The 25,215-nt window shown below is 42.0% G+C and overlaps 1 protein-coding gene across 1 annotated transcript; it reads left to right on the top strand.

Moving 5' to 3' along the window:
• Positions 1–17,659: 17,659 nt before the first annotated feature.
• Positions 17,660–20,298, top strand: LOC149183664 (thiol protease SEN102-like). Its single transcript, XM_089417208.1, has 4 exons — positions 17,660–18,191; positions 18,316–18,548; positions 19,627–19,773; positions 19,866–20,298. The coding sequence occupies exons 1-4, from the start codon at positions 17,720–17,722 to the stop codon at positions 20,130–20,132; spliced, it is 1,119 nt and encodes a 372-aa protein (XP_089273334.1). The 5' UTR covers positions 17,660–17,719; the 3' UTR covers positions 20,133–20,298.
• The last annotated feature ends 4,917 nt before the right edge of the window (positions 20,299–25,215 follow it).

The following is a 25,215-nucleotide window of genomic DNA, read 5'->3' as shown; positions in this document are numbered from 1 at the left end:
CCCTTCTTCCAGGGTGGTCCTTCAGTGCTATGGATGCCTTTGGACACTCAGGGGGGTTAGCAATTGGGTTCAAAGATGGGAGAGTTAAAGTTCTCAATAACTGGGGGATGAAGAACGTTATGGGAATGGAAATATTATCCCCTGATTTCCATTTCCCCATCTCCATAATAAATGTCTATGGGCCTTGTCAAGGTAGGGAATCTTTCTGGGATACCTTGATGACAACATCTGTTCTGAAAGCTCCAGTGATGATTCTGGGTGGAGACCTAAACTTCTCTCTGGGTCGTGCTGAAGCTTGGGGACCCTCGGCGAGAGAAGATCCTCTTACAGATTTTTTCCATAATCTCATCTCAGAAAATAACCTGGTTGACCCTCTCCCAATTAAGCTGAAGCCTACTTGGCGGAATCGAAGAGTTGGTGCAGACAGGATTGCTAAGAGGCTAGACCACTTCCTGCTTTCAGATCTGCTTTCTGCTAAAATTCCCCTAATCAGGCAGTGGGTTGACGAAATTGGGAACTCAGATCATTTCCCAATCTTTCTAGATCTTTCTTCTCCTCCCCAAAAGCCCCCCGCCCCTTATAAATTCAATCCTGCGTGGCTGCAAGATCCTTCTCTCAGTGATTTGTTTAAAAAAACTTGGATTCACCCAGTCCACAATGCAGGAGAGGAGAAAAGTTACTTGTTCATGGAAAATTTAAAAAGAATGAAATCTGCAACAATCTCTTGGGCAAGAGATAGGAAATTGAATCAAAATGAGGAGCTAACTCGTATAAGGGAAGAATTGAAGAATCTGGAATGTCCTGATTCAGAAGGATACTCATCCCAAGAATCCAAGGATAGAATTCTACTCTTGGAGCAACGGCAATCTGGCATACTATTGGAAAGGGAAGAAGAATGGAGAATAAAGAGTAGGGCTGTTTGGCTTAAATCTGGGGATGAAAACACCAAATTCTTTCATAACTTTGCAAAAGGAAGAAAATCAATAAATACCATTTGGAGCCTTAAAAATGAAGATGGAAGAGATGTCAAGTCTTTCTCTGATCTCTCAGGACTAGGGAATCGACACTTTCATAATTTATACTCTGAACAGAGAGAAGCCACTATTGCAGAAGTTCTCAATACTGTGCAATGTTTTCCCAGATTTATTGAGGAAGAAGAATCCGAAGATCTTTCAATCCCGGTCTCTAAGGAGGAGACTGAAGCAGCCATGAAGCTTTTAGGCAAAGACAAAAGCCCAGGCCCTGATGGCTGGACTATTGAATTCTTTCTTCATTTTTTTGACCAAATTGGAGATGAAATAACCGAAGTTGTAGAGGAGTCCAGATTAAAAGGAGATATTTATAGACCTTTTAATTCAACATTTATTGCTCTCATTCCTAAAAAGAATGAGCCTGAGAGCTTTGAAGATTTTAGACCTATTTCTTTGTGCAATTGTATTTATAAGATTATTTCAAAGGTTATTGCTCTCAGATTAGCCCCAATTCTGTCAAGGAATATTTCCATGGAACAATTTGGGTTCCTAGATGGCAGACAAATTCATGAAGCTATTGGGGTTGCTCAGGAGGCAATCCATAGCATCAAGATAAAGAAAAAAAAAGGAGCTGTTCTCAAAATCGACCTCTCCAAAGCATTTGATAGGATAAACTGGCTCTACCTTCGAATGCTCCTTACTCATGTGGGATTCAGCTACCCATTTGTAAGCTGGATCATGGGATGCATAACAAATGTCAGCTTTGCAGTTTTGGTCAATGGAGCTGCTTCTTCATTTTTCTCTAGTCAGAGGGGCCTCAGACAAGGGTGTCCTTTATCTCCACTTCTGTTTCTCCTTGTGGCTGAAGGTCTTAGCAGGCTGATCCATAAAGCCAGAAGTGCGGACAAGGTAAAAGGTATAGAGGTAGCTACAAATCTCTTCATCACCCATCTTCTTTTCGTCGATGATATATTGATCTTTACAAATGGAAATTACAGCGAATTAAAGGAGATAAAATGTATCTTTGATCTTTTTCTAAAAGCTACTGGAATGCAGATAAATGCTATGAAATCCCAAGTTTGTATTGCTGATGTGGACAGAAGGGAAAGAAGTCTTATAGCTAATCTTTTTCCGTTTCCTAGCCAATCATTGGAGGTTCCATTCAAATATTTGGGGTTTTGGTTAAAACCTGCCGCCTACAGAAAAGCAGATTGGAACTGGATTATTGCAAAAATTGAAGCTAGAATATCACACTGGAGCTATAGATGGCTTTCCAGAGCGGGCAGGCTAACTCTCATCAAGTCGGTCTTGCTAGCTATTCCGGTTTACTGGGCTGCACTTACCTGGATCCCCAAAGGTGTAATGGAAAAAATCAGAAGAATTTGCTGCAGATTTCTTTGGGCTGGTTCTAAGGAACTCACAGTTTTACCTTGGGTAGCATGGGACAAAGTGGCCAGATCAAAAGAATGGGGAGGCTGGGGGATTAAAAGACTTCCTGATTTCAGCACTTCCTTAGCTGCAAAGTCGGGCTGGAGGCTTATCACCATAGAAAATCTATGGACAAGGGTGATTAAAAGAAAATATATCGACCCTATGCCCTTGGAAGATTGGATTCGGAGTCAGAACAAGAAGGCAAAAAACTCTTCCGTAATTTGGAAGGCCACAGTGGATGCTTTCTCAGTGATTGAGCAAGGATTAGCATGGAAAGTGGGAGATGGCAGACAAATCAGGATTGGCAGAGATCCCTGGATTGGATGCAATGAAGCTTTTGCCTTATCGCCCGGGCTCCTTCGCCATCTTGAGTCCAAAAATATCACCTCATTAAATCAGGTGGCAAGAGATGGGCAGTTCTCCATCTGGGGTCAGGTTTGGAAGGATGATGAAGAATTAGGGCTAAATATTAGATGGAAGAACGAATGGACAGGTTTCACAAAAGAATTAAAAAGATCCAATGTAAGGATAAGGGAGGAACCTGATAGGTTAATGTGGGCTCACAGCAAATCGGGGGGTTACACACCAAAGGAGGGCTACTCTTATCTTTTGGGAAAGAAAGGATGGGGCGATCCGGATTGGTGGTCCAAAGCATTATGGAAACTTAAAAGCCCAGCAAAATCAAAGCTCTTCATATGGTGTATTTTAAAAAAGAAGGCTCCAACATGGGAAATCCTTCAATCCAGGTTTCTTGTTGGCCCAGGGCGTTGCCCCCTGTGCAAGGATAATGAGGAAACTTTAAATCATCTCTTCATCTCCTGCCTTTTCTCCCAGAAGATTTGGGAGGAGGTCTCGGGGCTTCTCAAGATTACAGCACATTGGGGAAATGAGCCGCTTGCTGAATCATGGAGGAAATGGTGGCACACATACACAGAAGGGAATTTGAGGAACCTGCCAATTATTTTCTGCTGGGGAGTGTGGCTTGCGAGAAATAAAAGTTTGTTCCAAGACCAAATTACACCGCCCTCTGCCATTGCTTCTAACATCGCTGCCATATATCTTTCTCTGCCTCCCCCTGAAGCAAAGAAAACCAGAACAATTCAAAACAATCTCATAATCCAGGAGGATATCCCAAGTGGTTTTTTTGATGGAGCCTCTCAAAATAACCGGGCCGGCGCAGGCATGAGCATTCACATCAACTCAGAACACATTCTAAAAGCCTCAGTTGGGTTGGGATCAGGAACAAACAATTTTGCAGAACTCTCCTCATTGCGCCTACTTCTCTGCTGGCTTCTTCACAAACACATCACCTCAATTCAGTTATTTGGGGACTCCCTAAACGTTATAAATTGGATCAATGGTTTAGCTGCTTGCCAAAATCAAATTTTAATGACTATTGTTAAAGAGATTTTACACCTGAAGACTCTCTTTAACAGGTTCTCATTATGTCATATCTACAGGGAAAGGAACGAAGAAGCCGATCAGCTATCTAAGGCAGGTTTACTACAGGATCCGGACAGCTGGGAGATAGAAGAAAATTTTCAGGGGCAGTCAGTCAGATCGAACCAGCCTCCTTATGATCAGTAGCACAAACAACAGTCATCTTGTTCCGCCCCTTTTTTGTCGGCACTTTTCCAGTTTTATCCTTTATTGCTGTTCACATACTTGTACATATATCTATTTTGCTGTCCTCAAACTCTCGGCTACTACTTTCGGGGTTATTACTGATCTCCAATTTTGAAATTTCAAATTTTGTTTTTGTTTCACAGTGCTGGAGGTCACTTTTCACTCTGTTTTTACAGGAGTTGTTTTCCAATATGGAGACTCCAAAAATTTTGTAACTACTGTATTAAATGGTTTCATTTCCTCCTCTTGGAGGAAGACTGTCTCAGGTATCAATCCGAAAAATAGCTCCCCGCGGGTCGAGCTGTAACTGCACTTTTAAGCCCTGTGCGGCTTATGAACTACTGGAACAAAACTTTTTTTCTCTAATAAAAAGTTGCTTTTTTCCCCGGAAAAAAAAAAAAATGACTCAGTCATGTATTAACATTTTAATGTGTAGAATGTCAATAATAAATAAAATATTTCAATGTCAACCATGTATGTACTATATATATGTACTATATATATATATATATTCGATCAAAACACTTTCATTAATTTTTCGAAAAGCTACAACATACATTCCAGAGGCCTTCTGCTCTCTCAACTTCACTATGACTAGATTGCTTAACCAGGAGAGCAGTGCAAAAATAAAGAATATATTTCCATTTCTTACATGAACCCCAAAGGCACAATGGCCAGATAACCTAGAACACAAACAAAACCGAAATAAAACCAACAAATTTCATATTAGGGGAGAGGATTCATAACATGACCACCACCTAGGGTCGCAGGACAATCATGCCCTTTGTGAACATGGTAGTCAATATGTGCCAGTCACGGCTCAATCTCATCAAATCACTTTCTCGTGTTGCACTGGCTACGTCTCACAAAAGAAAGACACTCCATAATTTCTCCCTCACTGTATTGACCATCATTGATGTAAGCAATAGTCTCATTTCGGTCATCATATCTCTCCTAGCGGATGACATCAAGGTTAGTCAAAATATCCCGCAACTGATTAGCTATTGAAGCCAATAAATTTGGTTGCTCCACATGGACTGGTGATTGGTCCTAGACATTAGCCACCTTACCCTCCATGTCCGCTGCCCCCACCAATCCATGTTCAACGCCATCGCTAGGCCAACCTGCTCCCCAGGCTCACCACAAGGGCCAACACTCCGTCGGGCATGCCCATGCTGATGCAACATCTCCACCACCAACAACAGGTTACCCAAGCACCAAGTCTTCAAAGAAAGGGAGGCAACCTACCCGCTCTAATAACTCCAATTGTTCCCACCCTACTGAAGGAGCTTAGCCACCCAACCCATGTAGAGGCCCCATACATTTCTGTCACACCACCAATGGACCAAATTAACATAGTTACACTAGGGCGACCCCTTTTCAAAGCCTTTAGAGAAGGGATGCCACCATATTATACCTCCCTAGAGTCCTAGAGTGAGGATTGACTTTAGAGTGAGATCCTCTCAAAAGAAGAAACAAGTCCAAAATACCAAATATTGATGAAATTCACAAAATAAAGTGCAATTGAAATAGAATGAATGTCTCCCACTTACTGAATTAGCTTCACAAGAGTAGAAACTTCACCCAAGGCCAAGATTTTCCCCTTAAGAACACACTGTTAAGGTTTCAATCAACACTCTAGGCACATGTTGTGTATATCACTACCACTCAACACTAGACCGCACCACCAAGAATCAACCTAGATACTTGCACCCTCGCCACCCATGCACGCCGATGTTGAGGGGGCCCAAATTTCTCTCCTCCACCACTATATCAACACAACACCCTCTCCCCATCCGATGTGTAACACACACGATTTGTGGTTTGCTTGGCGGTGGGCGTGCGACGGGCGAGTGGGTGACGAGCTAGGCCAACCGACGAGTTTGACGCACTTGGAACGGTATGACGTGTCAGAGGAAATGCGAAATCGACCAAGTTTTATGATGTGTGATGGCGGTGAGTTTATATGGTTGGGCAGTCCTAGGTATAGGCACCCCCACCATGGCCGACGGTGAAAACGCTTGAGTGTGGGTCAGCCTAGCCATAGATGAAGCCCCTACCTTGGGCAGCCATCGTATAAGTACACGAGGGGAGTTGTAGAAAGATCATTCATCTAACGATCATGGAGTCTTATACGTTCTCAGAGCATGAAGTGCGAGCTAGAAGGTTCGAGTCTGAAACATAGGGCGAGGTGTAGGTGGCATCGCAAGCCGAAGCACTTAGCCACAAAACTGGGTCAAGCTGAACGAAGGTGTGCAAAGGCATGCAAGGGAGTCGGCGGGCGAGCTGAACAAGGTCATGCGAGGGCGTCAGCAGGCAGGTTGAACGAGATTTTGTGCGAGGTCATTTGGAGGGCAGACTGAATAGATTATCGTTCAGGAAGTCAGGGCGACGAGATGAACATAGGTTCGGGTAGTGAGCTGAACAAAGAGTCATTCGAGAGGCGAGTTGAACGAAGAGTCATTCGAGAGGCGAGTTGAACGAAGAGTCATTCAGATGGCAGGCTGAATGAAGGTTTGGGCGGGTGAGCTGAACGGAGAGTCATTTGGGTAGTCGGTTGAACGAGGGAGTTTAGGTGGTCGGTTGAACAAGGGCATTCGGGCGGTCGAACGAAGGAGCGTTCGGTGGACAAAATGAATGGGTGGCCGTGGTGACTCGAGTGAACGAGTTGGGCTCCTGTTCAAACATGAACGGTGGAGGGCTAGTCGGTTAGGTAAGGCGACATGAGTTGGCAACATGATGAGTTGAACGGTGGATCGTTCAACGAGTTGGAACATCACGACGATGGGTGCGTGCAGTTGAACGACGAGTTGGGGTGCCAGTGAAACGTGAGTAACGAGTCATGCAACAGGTGAAATAGTGAATAACGTGCTGAACAATGCGATGGTGAACGAGTTGCGACAGATGGTAGAACCGGTGGGCACTCTGAACGATGGTTCGAGTAGTCTGAATGGTGCAAGCCAGGTTGCATAGTTGTGACAGATATTGTACCAAGGAAACTTGGGGTTTCCTGAAAAGACTATAGAACTGTATATTTGTGAAATATTTTTATTATCAGGCAGACTCATATTTTAGGTAGTTTCCCCTCCCATTAAAATATCCGTTGTGCATTTATGTTGAATGGTAATAACAATGAAGATAGTTAATTGAATGTTTCTGTTGTGTATGTGAATGTTATACTTAGGAAAGTTGAAAAATAATCTAAGTATAGAAAGTAGGTGTAGTCCACAATCGCAAGTATTGTTAAAAAGAAAGTGGTTGGTGGTGCCGCACCCCCGATCGTGCGGTTGGAAGACTACCGCCAGGGTAGGGGCGTGACAGGTGGTATCAGAGCTTGATTCAGTCAAACCAGGCGTACCGAAGGAAGTGTTACACTTCGTGACAGGTTTAGCAAGGGTGAAGCATCGTGCTTGGGTCAAGCTGAACAACAAGACATGGAAGGTTTGGAAGTGTTGGCTTATGAGGGCCTGACCCAGGTTCGAAAGTGTTTGAGCCAAACAAACCTCGCACTATCAGCCCTTTTGGCAACAATCCGCGGGGCGCGGACTGAAGTCTCACCCGAGTTAGTATGGGAGGGTGTTGGAACCAGGTTTTCGCACCCTAGGGATGTCTTGATGAGGTCTGGAGGGGTCACAAGCCGATCTGCGCACTCACGCTACTCTGCACAGTTGTCTGTTCTTCGCGTAGCTCTGCGACGAGGCACTTCCTAGATTCCTTATTATTATTGTGGTTATTATAGATATGATCTAATTCTTAAGGTCTTTAATCAAACATTCAATAGTTATAACCAACACGCGCAACCATAAATCTTAAAGATATGCATAAAACCATAACATAAGAATAAACATATAGATCTACGATCATATGCACAATAATTCAGAAACACTTACCTTTATTAATCTTCTGTCCGATACAATCCAATCCCACCCTGCGCACTCAGCTACAGGGATCCGCACACATAGCTGTGAACTCTACCAGGCCTTTGCGCAAACATCTGCAGAGCCTACTCTAACTACTACCAACCCGACTCAAACTTACAGACTCAGAGCGAACAAACCATTACACTTCAGACCTGAACAAGAATCACCAAAAAACTGACCTCTAAACCTAGAGTCCTACTCTATTTATACATTCCCACGGTCCATGGACCATGGGCAGGCTGACTCGCTTTCTATTATCTTACATTATTCTCAGGTGGACAACCCTTTGACTTGACTCATTACAATTCATGCTCTGTGCACTTTGCGGAACCTTTACCATACTACTACCCAAAATTGTGGGCTTTAAGCCCCAAAACCGTTACGCGAGGAATCCATTGCCCAACAGGCCCCCAACACAATCATCGTGACTCGTCCTGAGTCACTCGGCTGGTGCAGTGATCTTTGCTCGGAGTCCATCCAGTAACGTCTGCACTGTGCTAACGTCTACCACACATTCTTTTATCGTCCGCTGTATCAATTGTGCACAACTTTCTAATGCATTGTCGGAGGCACCTTCTTGCCTTAGTGCATATGTTTCCTGCAGCTGAGTCAGCTTCCCCTCGATCATAGCAGTGATCGTGAATGCTTCCTCAAGCTAAGGCTAGATGCATGCTTTAAGCCCAACTTCTTTCTGGCGCGCGACATCCACCTGTTCCTTCAGGGCTTGGGCCTCTCTCATCTTGGCTAAGCACTGAGTGAGGGGGACTGTTGGCACTATCCCTCGGACATTGTCATAAGCTTGCTGTAACTCCCATACTTCTGTCTCTACCTGCTGCAACATTGGGTCTTCTTGCAGTGATGTGAGCATAAGAAGGGACTGATCTAACAATCCCGTGCAATCTTGTATAATGCACTCTATCACTTCCAATCCTGCTTGAATGGTGCGGTTGCGCTGCTCTTTGACTTCCGGTGGTGTAGGGGTCTACGCTTTCAACCTTAGCTCCGTGATTTGCAAAGTCAATTCCAACAAAGCTTTAGCAGCCTCCTCTTGGGCCCTACGGAATCCTACGACCATGTAATGAATCTTTTCAGCTGCTGGGAGCTCTGCTGGCACAACTAGTTCTGGTACGCTACTACAGACCTCTGCCACGACCTATTCCAATCCTTGGTTGTGTGCAAGCAAGTCATCACGCTATAGACTGACCTACTCCAGATTTCCCTTTTGCTCCATTAAAACTTGGAGGGAGCAACATTCCCTAGCGCGGAGCTCAGCGGTTATGCCATTCTGTAGTTGGTATAAGGTCTCTCTAGAAAGGGCAGCCAAATTCAACCCCCAAATCCTCATGTCACCTTTGGCTTTTGCTAGGATGGCACCTGCTGGTAACACTAAAGTGTTCATTATGTGGGCGCACACCATCTGCTCAGTTGTGGATGTATCTTCTGCTAGGTTTGGTGTCATCCCTCTTGGGGGTCGCACGTGTAATGCCTATAGCTGTGCTCTGAGCGCCCCCAACACAACTGTCTTCTCCGTCATTAATTCCTCCAGAGCACCCTTAGTGACATCACGCACTAGTTCGTTGTTGGCAAGAAGATCTCCCTCCAAAGTCCTTGCTATCTTCGTCTTTTTGCATGCAAGTGGCTGCTATGGGACGCGCAGCCTCTTAAGTTGTGTCGATGCTGTGGTCAGGTCCGTGCGTTCCTGTGTCTCTACTTCCCCCGTATGTCCTGCTCCATGGACATTTCCTGAGCCTCCACGATCTCTTCGGTGGGTGCAGTGATGGTTTCTGCTACTTCCTTGGTCACCCCCCACTGCGTGGCCACTTTCTGTTCCTGGCATGTTCTTTCCGCCAACTTTATGATGCGCAGCTTGATTTCCTTCTTCCGCTACTATGCTGCCATCTTTTCTAATTTGGCCAAGTCTGGGGCATGCCACCTGGAGGCCATGCCGCCATTGCCTCAAAAATTGCATCATCCGTTGCAATGAATGGTAGCTTTAACCATGTTCGAGTTGGATCCTTTTGCGCTCGGATATATAGGTTATGCATATCTACCTTGAACTCGGTCGTGCTTTGCAAACTGTTGTATACTATCAGTGTCCAGATACTCACCTCCATAAATATCTAAAACACCTTGATCTCACAAATCCTCGTGGTGTTTTTTGTAGCCCATAGCGAGTTATACCTCATGGCTTCAGGTAGGTTCTTCTCAACGTTGGGAAACTGGTTGTCCTTCGACAACTCCCTTGCAACCAGCAGGATCGATAGGAGCAACCATGCATAATGGAAAGTCTTATCCTGCTCTCGGGCTTCCCTACAATTCGTCAAAAATTCATCGCAGAGAAACTGTGCCCAGTTTAACTGAACCCCTTCTGCACGCTGCTCCGTGAGTGCAATGACAGACGCTGGCACCTCGTCTGTGCAGCATTTCCTCATGAGCTTTCTGGCTAGTAACTGGGTGGCGATGCGCACCCCTCAGTCTTTGATACTTGCTATTACATACCCTCGCTTCCACTTTTCCAACTTATATTTAGCCTTCATGGCTTCTACGAGGCCCATATAGCTACTCGCTCCTACTATGGCCGTAGGATCATTTCCTTTAGTAGGCAGCTGGGAAATTCAGTGTATTAAATCAGCCATGATGGGAATCAGTTCCTCTAGCCAGAGATACCCATCATTTACTAGACATAGTAACTGTCATATAACAAAAATTGTGATGGCCACGTGGTGATAGTGGGGCATCCACCTTAGATTGAGTAATATCGCCTTCTCCACACCGCATAACCACTTCTGCTGCAGTAATTTCTCCGCGGCCAATTAGGGGAACTTCTCACTGTCTGCGAGGTCTCAGTATTTGAACTTGATATTCGGTACCCGACCCAGCGGCATACCGTCAAACCTTATTTCATCCGGAAGAAGCAGGGTCTGGAGCGTACTCTTCATGGCCTCCAGGTCCTTTGGTATCTTGGCCATCCCTTTCCACGGGGAGATGTATGGTGGTAGCGTTATCGCCAAAGGTACTTGGGAAACATTTTCCTCTTCCTCATCCTGTGCTTCAATCTGAGCGATCAGGGCTTGTAAATCTTCCTCTTCCTCCTCGAGTTCAGTGGTGATCACTTTGCCCTTTTCTGCTATTGACAATTTACTAAATCACAGTGATACTCGGACTGGCCCCATAGTCTGCTTGTCTTTCTGGGGTCGTGGAGTGAGTGGGGACTTTGGAACCTCTGGGGCAGCGGCCGCCTCTCCCGGCTCCTCCTGGGTCAAATAGGGCTTCTCCGCGAATCTCACTCTCGTTCTAGCAGCTTACATGGTTTCTATCCTGGATTCACTCAGGTACGTACTCATGGGTGGCCAGGTAGTTGGGTCCTTACTGCTCTGTACTGGCTCAAATCTCAAATATCCAAGTGTTGTTTTAGGGCTACCCCAAGGGGTTTTATAGTAACGTTTGAATTTGAATTCGACCATTCCCCCACTTCTGAGTCATTAATATCTTCTTGGCGGCATATATTTTTGTATCTAGCTCTAAATTATTGTCTTAATGGCCCGTCACCTGCTCCTCTCTGTCGTAATTCGGACTTCTTGTCATGAATAGTGACGTCAATGGTCACCTCCTAGCCTTCCCACGCAGTAGCACAGCCTCTTATGCACGACCACGATCAACTTACTGGCCCTGCGCAGAACCTCCTCTCCGCGCAGCTCTCCTGCAGACTTGTTTATATTCTATCACCTTCTTTCAACTGCTTGGAGCACTGAGACTGTTCTTTCCACAGATAGTCAGGTGGTCGCACCCCACGTGCGAGACTTCCGCTTCCTTGCTAGCCCGGGCTGCGGGCACCCTTCGAGTACCTTTGTATCTAGTAGTGCATCGCGTTCTACGCTCCCTTGTTCAGTAAGGTGCAGTTGCAGCCATGATAGCAGGGTCACAGCTTGTTCCAATGCAGTAGTAGGGTTGGCCAGGCCTGGTCCCCTTATGCTTAGTTCCACGCAGCCCACTTGTGCGACTTTGGTGTTCAGTTTGCTAATTTCTTCATCCAATATCACGCTTTTCCTCCTCAGCTGTGCCCATTCTTCATCGAGTTCACGAATTTTCAAGCTCTCACGCCAAATGGCTTCCTGTAATTACCGAATTCCTTTATCCCGGTCCTCGCGTCCTGTCCGAAATGTGGGGGCTACGGTCTGGGGAGTTTCCTTTGTCCTCCTAGTTTCATCTTGTCTCCAATACATGTATGCTTGCTAGGATGTTAGTTGGAGATGACTCATGGAGCTCATGAGGTTGTGACTTTTGGGGACTTCATATTATGGTGGACTTGGAGGATCTGATGCATTGAGGAGCTGAGGTCAGGGAATTTGATGCAGTATGGGGTGCATATTTTTTAGTACATTTATGGGTGTGCTTGATAGAGTGACTTGATGTGGAGGATCGACATGAGACACTTTGGAGTGATGGAGTTACAACGATCATGATGCCTTGGTGGCAACACTTGGGCATGGGTTGAGCCGAGACTTAACCACTTTTGATACATGGGAGTTGATTGATCTATGATCATGGGCAGCACATGGGTGATGAGACAGGTGTATACTTGTTTCTTTGGCAGACTTGAGAGATGGCACATTACAGATATGATGGAGGTTGCTTCATGTACCTGGATGTGGCAAATCAAGAGTCAGACGGATGAGAGGATCTCTTAATTTTGAGGAGATGGATTTTACACATATGGATGATGATGTTGGGATACATGTGGCTGATTTCATGCAGCGCATTGGCACCAAACATCATGGGCAACATGTTGCAGACGAGAAGGAGTTTACCTCATGGACCTGGGCATGGCTTACATTTTGATGGAGATGGATTCTTGATCGAGTTGATGTTGTGACAGGAGGTTAGAAGAAACGACTGATGGTGGCATGAGGATGCGCACTCTCATGGTTTGAGCGCGACAGTTGGACTAGCTACTTCACTAGTTCAAATCATGGGGTCTGGAAGTGTACAAAGATCTGTTAGCATTGTGTTGGAGTATCATGGCAACAGTTCACACGATGACGATACATGATGGAGTCAACACGATATATGTTGCAGTGAGCATGTAGCTTAAGTTCGAGGGACCAACCTTCCACAATGGGGCAGCATGTGGGGATTGCAACAAATGTGGTTGATGGTCATGGATTGAGGAGTTCCTAATTATGGAGACATAGATCGATGGTTTGTGTGGCATTGGAGTAAATGCAGGTAGTATGAGCATCTTGGATGTTGGACCTGGTAGCACTTTACGACAGTGGCTATTTGGTAGTCTTGGTGACAAATGGTTGCTGCGATGGAGAATTGTCGAGGTTAAAAAATGACATTGAGTGGGGAAGGATGTAACACCCACGATTTGCGGTTCGTTTGGCGGTGGGTGCGCGACGGGCGAGCGGGCAACGAGCTAGGCCAACCGGCGAGTTGGGAGCGCTTGGAACGATGCGACGAGTAAGAGGAAATGAAAAATCGACCAAGTGGTATGATGTGTGATGGCGGTGTGTTTATATGGTGGGGCAATCCCAGGTGTGGGTGCCCCCACCATGGTCGACGGTGAAAACGCTTGAGTGTGGGTTGGCCTAGCCATGAGTGAAGCCCCAACCTTGGGCAACCATCATATAAGTACATGAGGGGAGTTGGAGAAAGATCATTCATCTAACGATCATGGAGTCTTATGCGTTCTAGGAGAAGGAAGTGCGAGCTAGAAGGTTGGAGTCTGAAACATAGGGCAAGGTGCAGGCGGCATCGCAGGCCGAAGCACTTAGCCGCAGAACCGGGTCAAGATGAACGAAGCCGTACGAGAGAGTCAACGGGCGAGCCGAATGAGGTCGTGCGAGGGCGTGCGAGGGTGTCGGTGGGCAGGTTGAATGAGATTTCGTGTGAGGTCATTCGGAGGGTAGACTGAACAAATTATCGTTCAGGAAGTTAGGGCGACGAGCTGAACGGAGGTTCGGGCGGCGGGCTGAACGAAGAGTCATTTGGGAGGCGAGTTGAACGAAGAGTCGTTCGAGAGGCGAGCTAAATAAAGAATCGTTCGGGTGGCGAGCTGAATGAAGGTTTGGGTGGGCGAGATGAACGGAGAGTCGTTCGAGCAGTTGGTTGAACGAGGGAATTCAGGCGGTTAGTTGAACAAGGGCGTTCGGGCGGTCGAATGAAGGATCGTTCGGTGGACAAAACGAACGGGTGGCCATGGTGACTCAGGTGAACGATTTGGGTGCCCGTGTAAATGTGAACGACAGAGGGCAAGTCGGTCGGGTAAGGCGACACGAGTTGGCAGTGCGACGAGTTGAACAATGGATCATTCAATAAGTTGGATTGTCACGATGGTGGGTGCGTATGGTTGAACGACGAGCTGGGGTGTTGGTGAAATGTGAGTGACGAGTCGTGCAGTGAGTCGTGTGATGGGTGAAATGGTGGATGACGTGGTGAACAGTGCGACGATGAATGAGTTGCGAAGGACGGTTGAACCGGTGGGCACTCCGAACGGTGGTTCAGGTAGTCTGACCAGTGCAGGCCAGGTTGCATGGTTGTGACAGATATTGTACCAAGGAAACTTGGGGTTTCCTACAAAGACTGTAAAACTGTATATTTGTGAAATATTGTTATTATTGGGCAGACTCATATTTCAGGGAGTTGCCCCTCCCATTAAAATATCCGCTGTGCATTTATGTTGAATGGTAATAAGGATGAAGATGATTAATTGAATGTTTTTGTTGTGTATGTGAATGTTATACTTAGGAAAGTTGAAAAATAAACTAAATATAGAAAGTAAGCGTAGTCCACAATCGCAAGTATGTTAAAAAGAAAGTGGTTGGTGGTGCCACACGCTCGATTGTGCGGTTGGAAGAGTACCGCGAGGGTAGGGCGTGACACAATGGGTTCCACTCCCTTCTCAAAAGAACCACTGTACAGTACTTCCAGGGCCTAAGGTGGTCACAACCTTCTTAGATTATTGGTTACTCCAGAGTTAATCCTGCTCCAGTTCCACAAACATAGTTCAATTGAGGCATCCATGCATACTCCCGTGAACCACTATGCCCAACCTTCACCCAGGCATGCACAATTGAATTGAAACACGGGGTGCCTTAAAAACACCAATACCCCAATTTCTCTTAGTAAAAAACTACTACCTTCACATCTAAAACTAAAACCAGAGAACAAAAGAAAACACACTTAGCGAGGCCACCTACCAGAGGATAGTGGGGCTAAAAACCACTACTCACATTGACTGATAATACACCCAACTAAAGCATACATTGTAAACATTGTAATAGACAAGAATGCCAGAATTACCTAAGAAATTACTTTATCCCGTTCAGTGATGGCCACAATGCCACTATGAATGGGTCTCGAGGTTAGCCTCTTGCCAGTCGTCAAAGCCAAGTGTTGGACTACCAAAAGGAACCAACTCCCATGTGCAAGCCAACCAAGGGTCCCATATTACAGTTTGAGCTATTACTGCATGCAGAACGACTTCATAAGGCCATACTGTAACCACATTCATTCTTATCCACCAGTCGAGACCCTAGCTTGGCTCTCCAGAGAGGCCCCCCGAATGAACCAAGTAGGTAACATCATCCAAAATCCAAACTTTCATCTCCTCGTTGCTACATCCACTCACAAGTTCCATCACCAATGGAATAATAGCCCAAGTTATTTTGAGAACATTCCCCTATAGGCCACCAAGCCCTTCGTACTCAACTCGCTTAACCTTCATTGGTGCCACGTGGGAGGGTGATTAATGCCCCGCTCCAACGTACTTACTAGCGTGTTACCATAAAATTAACATAGATTCATCTTAACTTCTAATCTACCAAAAGAGAAGTGGAGTCAAATATTTAGATATATGCAAACATCTCCTTAAGTTTTGCATTTTAAAGAAGGTTTTCATCTTGAAAAATTTGGTTTGAACGATTGGTTTGATGTGAAGGGGTCTTTTCTAGCAAAGAAGGAGGTCTAAACCACTGGTGGTTTGATGTTTGGCTTGACTGTTACTTTAATATTAAATCAATGTTATTATTTTTTTTCATGTGAAAAATATCTTTATATTCCATATGAGAGAGAGACATGCTCTTGAGGGACTATTCATTTTTAACAAAAATATTCAAAGCCATTACATACATATCACATGTAGGAATTGAATTTGGGTGAGAAGATCTCAGTTATTCCTCGCAACCATTAGAAATAAATCTAATTGATAAATTATTTTACCATTATTATTATAAAATAAAAAAAAAACTATTAATATAATCTAATTCAACTTATATTTATAATCCAAAAATTCTCACCAACTCATTAGCTTAAAAATACATTAAATTTAAAACTTAAACAACTTCCCATAAATATAAAAACATACCGACACAAAAATATAAAACAGTAACAATTAACATCCATTTGATGTCTGAATTGGCCATCCTAATAATTTTTTTTTAACGATTATAATAAATATCTTGAAATCCAAAGACTCTATTTCCATTTCTCATTATCTTAATAGTAACCTATGTTTAAAATAGTCTCAACAAATATGAAAACATAAAATACAGTTAGTCCTGTGTTGTTTCAACAAATATGAAAACATAAAATAGAATCAGTCACCAACACAATGAAAGTTGGATCTAGTTCCTCCTAACACGCAAGTGCATGTCCTGCTTGGCATGCCACATTGCAGAGGATCAAATTATTGAGGTTGTTGCTGTGATACTTGCACCCAGCGTGCATGATATGACGGTTGGGGCGGATGACTTTCGCTCCCCTAGCTGAGTTCGAACTCTGCGGAGGTCCTCTCTTTCGTGATTTGTGACGGTTTTGCTGTATCTGCTGGCTTCGGCTGTATTTTGACTGGCTTTGGCTTTATTGTATTCTGGCTTCGGCGTATTCTGACTGGCTTCGGCCATATTGTAATCATGAGAGCTTCGGTCATATGTGAATTTTCACTCTGAAAAAAGAGATAGTGTGAATTATCCAAAAGCAAAATTTGTACCATTTCAAATTCGCTTGTTATTTTAAAATTAAAGGCCTCAGTTGACATATTTCTCCGAGTACACACAAGTGCATGTCCTGCTTGGTATGCCAGAGTGTAGAGAATCACATTATTGAGGTTGTTGCTTTGAAAGAGCTAGTGTGACTCACACAAGACAAATTTGATACCATTTTGAAACCGGCTGTCCTTTCTTTTTCCAAGTCATTCTCTACGCTTCCTTGCGTGCTGCTGATCATGTCACGAGCATCGCATTGAATGCGATTGTGTGTGTCAGTCGGTTGGTCTTTACTTGGTGAAGAAGGCAACACCATCCCTTCCCACAACTTGCTTGTCGTGACAGACTCCTCCTTCAATTTCAACGTCACATATACCACGAAATATATGCGTGGCACTGGCACCCACTCTGATAAAGAACGATAACCGTGCCCGAGAATCCCTTTAACATAGATATTCTACTGAAAATTCACCTGCACAGCTTAGATATTCTGCCATGTGAATGCTTCCCAGTTGGTGGCGTGAAATCAAATTTCCTCCATTAAGTAATGAAAGTCTCTGTGTTAATGCTTCCCAATTGGTGGCGTGAAATCAACTTTCCTCCATTAAGTAATCAAAGTCTCTCTGTTGGCTTATACGCCACTGTACCACCTAATTAATGCCATCGGTAGCGTGCCCCTTACATTCACTCGAAGCTATTATATAACCAAATTCTCTCCCTCTTTCTCTCCACCAGTTCTCATTATTTCTCTGCATACTTCTGTGAATTTGACTGTTTTTTCGTAATGACGAGTGTTTCAAAGGCAACCCTGTTACTCTTCCTTGCGACTTTGTTGATTTTATCAGCGAAAGCTTCGGATTCTTCCCCTGGATTTACAGATGAAGACCTCAAGTCTGAGGAAAGTCTTCGAGGCCTTTATGATAAATGGGCACTTCGGCATCGGTCCACTAGAAGTTTGGATTCGGATGAGCATGCCAAACGATTCGAGATATTCAAAGAGAATGTGAAATACATCGACTCCGTGAATAAGCAGGATGGTACATACAAGCTTGGATTGAATAAATTTGCAGATCTGAGTAACGAAGAATTCAAAGCCATGCATATGACAACCACGATGGAGAACCACAGGAGTCTGCGCAGAGATAGAGGAGTGCAGAGTGGATCATTCATGTATCAAAATTCGAAGCATTTGCCGGCATCTATTGATTGGAGAAAAAAGGGAGCCGTTACTCCTGTGAAGAATCAAGGCCAATGCGGTATGATTTTCAATGTTTAAGATAACAAATCAGTAACAATTTTTTTAAAATAATTTAATCTGTAACATTTTAAGACTATATCTTTTTCACATGATATTTTGTATTCGATAATTTGATATTGCAGGAAGTTGTTGGGCATTTTCAACTGTAGCTTCTGTAGAGGGCATTAACTATATCAAAACAGGGAAGCTGGTTTCTTTATCAGAGCAACAGTTGGTAGATTGCAGTAAAGAGAACGCAGGTTGCAACGGAGGGCTTATGGATAACGCCTTCCAATATATCATAGATAATGGCGGGATCGTTAGTGAAGAAGAGTATCCTTACACTGCCGAAGCGAGCGAGTGCAGTACCAGCAAGGTATAGTGAAACACATCCTAGTAAATGGATTTCTGTTTATATATTCGTGTTATTATCAGGTTTCTGTTTATATATTTGTGTTATTATCAGGTAACTAGCACAAGGCGTTGTAGATTTTGATTTGGAATATTTGCTAAGCTCTTCATTCATAGAAATTTAGATCGTTTAATTTTAGGAATTACATATTCTTGCTTACAAACCCTAGATATGCTAATTCGTAAAGTTTATATGAAAGTATTAATGTATACCATGCAATTATTGTATACAAAACCAAAAGACTCCTAATCAAATACCTAATACACATCTCTCCAACAGCTTCCATCGACAACAAATCCCTTTCCAAGGCTTCATTAGATACACTATTTGCTTAAAATGAGCATGTTTTCAATAGTATATAACTAATTAAGAGTGATATTGGCTAAATAAAGGTTTCATTATTACTCAGCACCAATCTAGGTGGATTACTCTCGTTGTTGGATTAGTTTGAATGGTGAAGTATTTTTAAATATAAGTAGGAGGTTATGGGTAAACTCTCTGTGACTTTTTTTAGTAAATATTTTTGAGCTCACTAAGTTAGATTGCCAAAATTATAACTCTTAGATTGTCAAAACTATAACTTTTTGGTTTATCTTTAGTATGATCTTTAGAGTGAGGGGAAGTGTCTAAAATGATTCAGCGAAATGTGTATTCCATTTAAAAAGAAAAAAGAGACTATCAATTGTTGAGATAATAACCTATAACCAACACATGAACCACCCCTTCTTCTTAATGACATTTTATTAATGGTGAAATTTGAAAGACAGACATAGTTTTCTTCCACATACCACAAAATATGCATTATGATTTACAATAGAATTGGTAGGACTTTATCAAAACCAACTATATATGATTCTTAGAAAATATTTGCATTGAATCATAACCCCTAAATAACACATGGTGAGAGTTTCTATAATAATTTTTATTTACATAAATAGTACATTTTATATAATCATCGTCGTCATTATAAATATTTGCAATAATGGTATTTTGTCATATTTGAAAGACAACTAAACCATTGTCTTATTTTATTTTGATATAGATTGAATCAACAAAAACAACAACAATTATTGATGGCTTTGAGGATGTCCCTGCTAACAATGAAGCCGCACTTAAGAAAGCTGTGGCTCATCAACCTGTGTCTGTAGCCATCGAAGCAAGTGGAAAAGATTTCCAGTTTTATTCAACTGTAAGTGGCCATGATCTTTTACATTGTCTTTCAAAATGAATAAATAAGAGACAAGTAGTTTACTGACTACAATTTTTTATTTTATTTTGTAGGGAGTATTCACTGGTAAATGTGGCACCAAACTTGATCATGGAGTCGTAGTGGTTGGGTATGGCAAGTCTCCCGAAGGAATCGATTACTGGATAGTTAGGAACTCTTGGGGACCTGAATGGGGAGAAAAGGGGTATATAAAAATGCAGCGAGGTATTAAAGCAGTGGAAGGAAAGTGTGGTATAGCCATGCAAGCTTCATATCCGACCAAGAAAACTCAAGATGTTGATATTGAATTGGAAGTTGATCACGTTAGCGATGAATTGTAAAAATTGTCATAACAAAATGTTGATATTATAAGATTTAATAATGTGAAGATTTGTTCTTCATTTAGAAGCTAAATTTGGTTATTAAATTAGACTATTGTTTGTAGGTATTTCATATTTTTGTATTAGATTATTATTTTTATTAACAAGAATAATATATTTTGTATTAGACTTTTTTTGTGGCATGATAATACAAATATATGGTAGTTATCCAAAAATACAATTTGGAATTTGTCCAAGTTTTAAATTTTTGTATTTATGGAGACAAAACAATCTTTCATGAGAGATTTTAAATAATTATTACGAGTGTATATTCTTAAAAGGACATCTAAAATAAAGAAAAAATTCCATAACATTATGTGTTATTACTAAATAAATAAATGGTGGTTATAACTTTCCTCTTGGTTCTATATGTTGGATAGAAAGTTTTTAACAATATATGTATTCAACATTTCCACATCCTCTTGTCACTACTACACTATCACATCTTCTTTCATTTCCTCCATTATAGTATTAATTAACATGTTAGCATTTGAACCACATGAAGTAGTGGTTCTTACTAGAGCCATAACTAACTATCAAATGACAAAATGATCAACTTAACATTATTCAATTGCCTCTTTTCATTGTGCATGGTTTCCAATATTGTTATGTTCACAATAGGTACAAAATATATATGAGATATTAACTAGAATATAATATATCCACAAAATAGATAACACGAGAATGAACATAAGGATTATATTGAAAAACATTTAGGGAAGGTAGCCCCATGATTTAAAGTAAATAAAACACCCTAGAATCAATGTTTTCCACAATTTCAGTTACTTCACAATACATCCATTACATTCCTTCTTCTCTTATACTTTTATCTAACCTCCTAGGAACATTCTAGACAAGAAACTTTCTAGTATGTGGAACCTTCTAGTAAGCTTTTTTACATTCATTTCTCACACTCTACATAGGCCTTATTCACTAGAAATGGCCTCCATTAATAAAAATACATAGCTACCTAAACATTATTATTCTTCTTTGGTACCCCCCTAGGTACCCCATTTTCACCCCCTAGGTATAGTACATTTGATCCCCCTTTTCATATTTCATCTTTGTAACACGATAAGAAGCAATCCAATATGATGAGCTAAGCCTTGTACCTAGTTAACACCAAGCATGAACATTCATCCATCCTAGTCAAACATGAACATGGGTTCCAACTGTAGAAAATCCTATAGATTCACAAGCTCATGCAATTTACTAAAGCATGTGACAAGAATCTACTTCTACTTCCAACCAACTAAAGCCAAAAGATCGATGAAAACAATATGAACAAGAAGAAGATAAATCAATGGCACATAACACAAGGTGTATCTGGGGAAAGCAACTGCTCGAAACCATGCTATTTGTATTGGATATATCAGAAATATGAGTGAAGATACAAATCTTGCTCTCACTAGAACCATTATGCATAAGTATGCTCAACTCTCTCAGCTCACAAGCTAGCTCTTAGCCAACACTTAGCCAATTCTTCAACTCTCCAAGCCCTAATCTCTTGTGTAATTCCTAAGATGAATAGCTTGTATTTAAAGGGAATTCATGATTCCAAAATTGCGCAATCCAATCATAGGATCAACCACTGATGCATGCATGATATTTACACTCCAGTGAATAATACAACTAATAGTACACTGTCCCTGCACTCTAGTCTCAATTGGGTCTTTCTAAGAATCAACATGCATGAGTTTCTGATGAGGGGATATTCAGTTAACTAAAGTGATACTTGTTGATGCACTAGTGCACCAACTCACTGTTAACTCTCTATTAGTTCTACAAACAGTTTGGAACTAATTTAACTAAACTTAACTTAGTAAACTGAGTGATCTAATTTCCAACTCAATTTAAACTCATACTGAACCTCTAAAACTTAGGGAGAACATATACATGACTATAGAAATACTTCCAACTAGAAATTCCTAAGCTAATTAAGCTGATTAAACTTAATTAACTATTTACAAGTTGCTATGAGAATATAATTTGATTTTAATTATCAATTTAATTCAAGGAAAAATTAAACTCGAATTTCTTATTGCCATTTCTCAACACTCCCTCTCAACAAGAAAGGGATTATCAGTTACCCTGATCGTGTCTCTGTAAAACTCAAATTTACATCTGGACAATGCCCTTGTCAAAATGTCAGCATTTTTCTCCTCCATGGGAATGTACTTTAATAACATAATCTGCCTCAATACACAATCTCTGAGATGATGATATCGGACATCAATATGCTTGGACCGATCATGAAAAACTAGATTTTTAGAGAGTTTGAGACAACTCTGATTATCGTAGTAAATCATAGTTGGATCCATTTGTTGACCAAACAAGCCAACCGGGATCTTCCACATCCAGATGGACGCACATACTTCCTAAATCGCAGCCATGTACTCTGCCTTTGCTGAACTAACTGCAATTGATCTTTGTTTCCTACTGTACCAGGAAAATGTTGTTGAACCAATATTGAAGATCCCTCCTAATGTGCTCTTCCTCTCGAATGGATTCCCTTCCCAATATGCATCGGTGAAGCCTTGAAGCTTTACTCCCTCTATCTGTCTATACCATATTCCATATAGAGAAGTGCCCCTGAGGTATCTCAACACATGCTTTATTGCCTTCCAATACAACTTGGTAGGCCTAACCATCGCTTGACTAAGCTGGTTAACTGCATATCACAAATCCGGTAATGTGTTCACCAACTACATGAGTGAACCCACAAGGTGCCTGTAAACAATAGCTTCCACTACTTCCCCTGAAGTAGCATCCTCTTCCTCAAATTACCTGCTAGTGAAGTCTCCATGGGTTTGCTACTCTCCATGCGAAATCTCCTGAGTATCTCATTGGCATAATTGCCCTGAGACACAAACAACTCCCCATCTCCTTGCCATATCTGCATGCCAAGAAAGTAATGCATAAGCCCATGTCCTTCATCTCAAACTCTCTTGCAAGGTCCTCCTTGCAAGACTTTATCAACTGATCATCACATGTTAGTATGAGATCATCAACATAAAGTACAATGATCAACAGTTTACCTTCCACCAATATGCGGTACAGGTTCACATCCACTTCACTCTTCATGAAGCCCAACCCAGTGAGGTAGCTATATATCCTGGTGTACCAAGCAAGAGGTGCTTTCTTCAGCCCATACAACGCTCTCTTGAGTCGACACACATGTGACTCATGGTCGAAGGTTTCAAAACCTTCAGGTTGCTCTATCTACACCTCTTCCTTAATCGTGCCATTAAGGAAGGCTATCTTTACATCCATTTGATATATCTTCCAACCCATCTATGATGAAAGTGCTAATATAGATCTAATCGATGAGTACCTTGCAACAGGAGAAAAGGTCTCATCATAGTCAATCACCTTTACCTGTGAAAATCCATGGGCCACAAATCTAGCCATATGCTTCTCCACACAACCATATGCAACTTGCTTTACCTTGTAAAGCCATTAGGAGCTCACCATTGACTTGTCCTTCGGTCTTGGGACCACATCCCAAACACTGTTATGAACTATGGAGTCATACTCCTCCACCATGGCATCAACCCAAACCGACTACTACGCTACTTCCTTAAAGGAAGATGGCTTTGCCACAACACATTCGCCCATAAGATCCATGTATCCAGTGTACCTCTCAGGTGACCTCCTATGTTATGAAACTAGCTCACAAAAAGATAGAAAAGATAGATGAACGCCTTAGAAATAAGCCTCTTCGAGGGGGCAACCTCCGTTACATTACACAAATGAACAATTATTCGATGATACAAATGACAAGACCTCCTTTCTATATATAGGAGCCTAAGTGGTCATAATATAATCATAGACGACATAACAATAATAATGTAATCGCACAATAATAACAATAGTCGGCTTCTATGGGGCACAATAATAACAATATGGGGACTAGATGGGCACAACAATATAATAAGGGGGTTGTACTAATAATAATAAGGGGTTACACTAGTAGTATAGGGACCTAACATGTGCCTCTCCTTCAAAAAGTGTTTTCCTCAACACTTGAGTAGTTCTTCATGCTTATGTATAAACTTCTTGTCCTCCCATGTGGAATCTTCACTGGGTAATTCTTCCACTTGATGAGATACTCTAAAATTGATCAATTTCGTAGCAGACGGGTTCTTGTTTCTGTGAATGCTCTAGGTTCCAATATGATTTTTCCTTCTTCGTCAAGTTCTGGCAATATTGTTTGAACTGGGACCTTTTGCAACTTTTGAATGAGTGGCCACACTTCTTCATCCTTCTTCCATTCATCCCTGTTTTGTTTATCCAATCTGGTTGGATAGTAGAAATAGCACAAAACAATGCTTCGACATCCTCATCCTTTCTTGAGAGTGCATCTACAACAAAATTTTTCTTCCCTTTTTTGTAGATGATTTCAAAGTCATAACCCAACATATTTGTGACCCCTTTTTTCTATTCTTCTAAATATAATATTTGTTTTAAAAAGTATTTGAGACAATCATGATCCTTTTTTACCTTGAAGTGTCTTCCCATTAGGTAAGGTCGCCATTTCTTAAGTGCATGTAGTATTGCCAACATTTCCTTCTCATAAATAGCTTGCTTGAGATGTAGCCGTAAAAGTATGTAATCACCTACATCAAAACTTCTTTCATTGCGATGTTGATCTGCTTGTTGTTTCATTCGATTTTGCACCAAAGTGGAGTTATCCTTTAAAAGTTGGAGAACTTGTTGTTGATGCTCGATGTGATCTTTCACTGGTCGAATCTTTTTCTTCTTGATATGTCCTTCTATCTTGAGAGTTTGAGGAGCGGTAATTTCTTCCAATGCATTACGAGATATGGTCGGATTAATTTCTTGATGCTCGATGTGATCTTTCACTTCTTGAACATTTTTCTTCTTGATATGCCCTTCTATCTTGATAGTTTAAGGAGTGGTAATTCTGGCCAATGCATTACATGATATGGTCAGATTCATTTCTTCTTTCTCGATGTCATCTTTCACTTCTTGAACCTTTTTCTTCTTGATATGTCCTTCTATCTTGAGAGCTTGAGGAGTG

The sequence above is a fragment of the Pinus tabuliformis genome, chromosome 3_2, assembly GCF_031772625.1.
Source record: "Pinus tabuliformis cultivar Carrire ecotype Pingquan chromosome 3_2, CPIR1, whole genome shotgun sequence".
Classification (NCBI taxonomy): domain Eukaryota; kingdom Viridiplantae; phylum Streptophyta; class Pinopsida; order Pinales; family Pinaceae; genus Pinus; species Pinus tabuliformis.
Note: the sequence above shows the minus strand (reverse complement) of the source record. Positions and strands in the feature narration are given on the sequence as shown.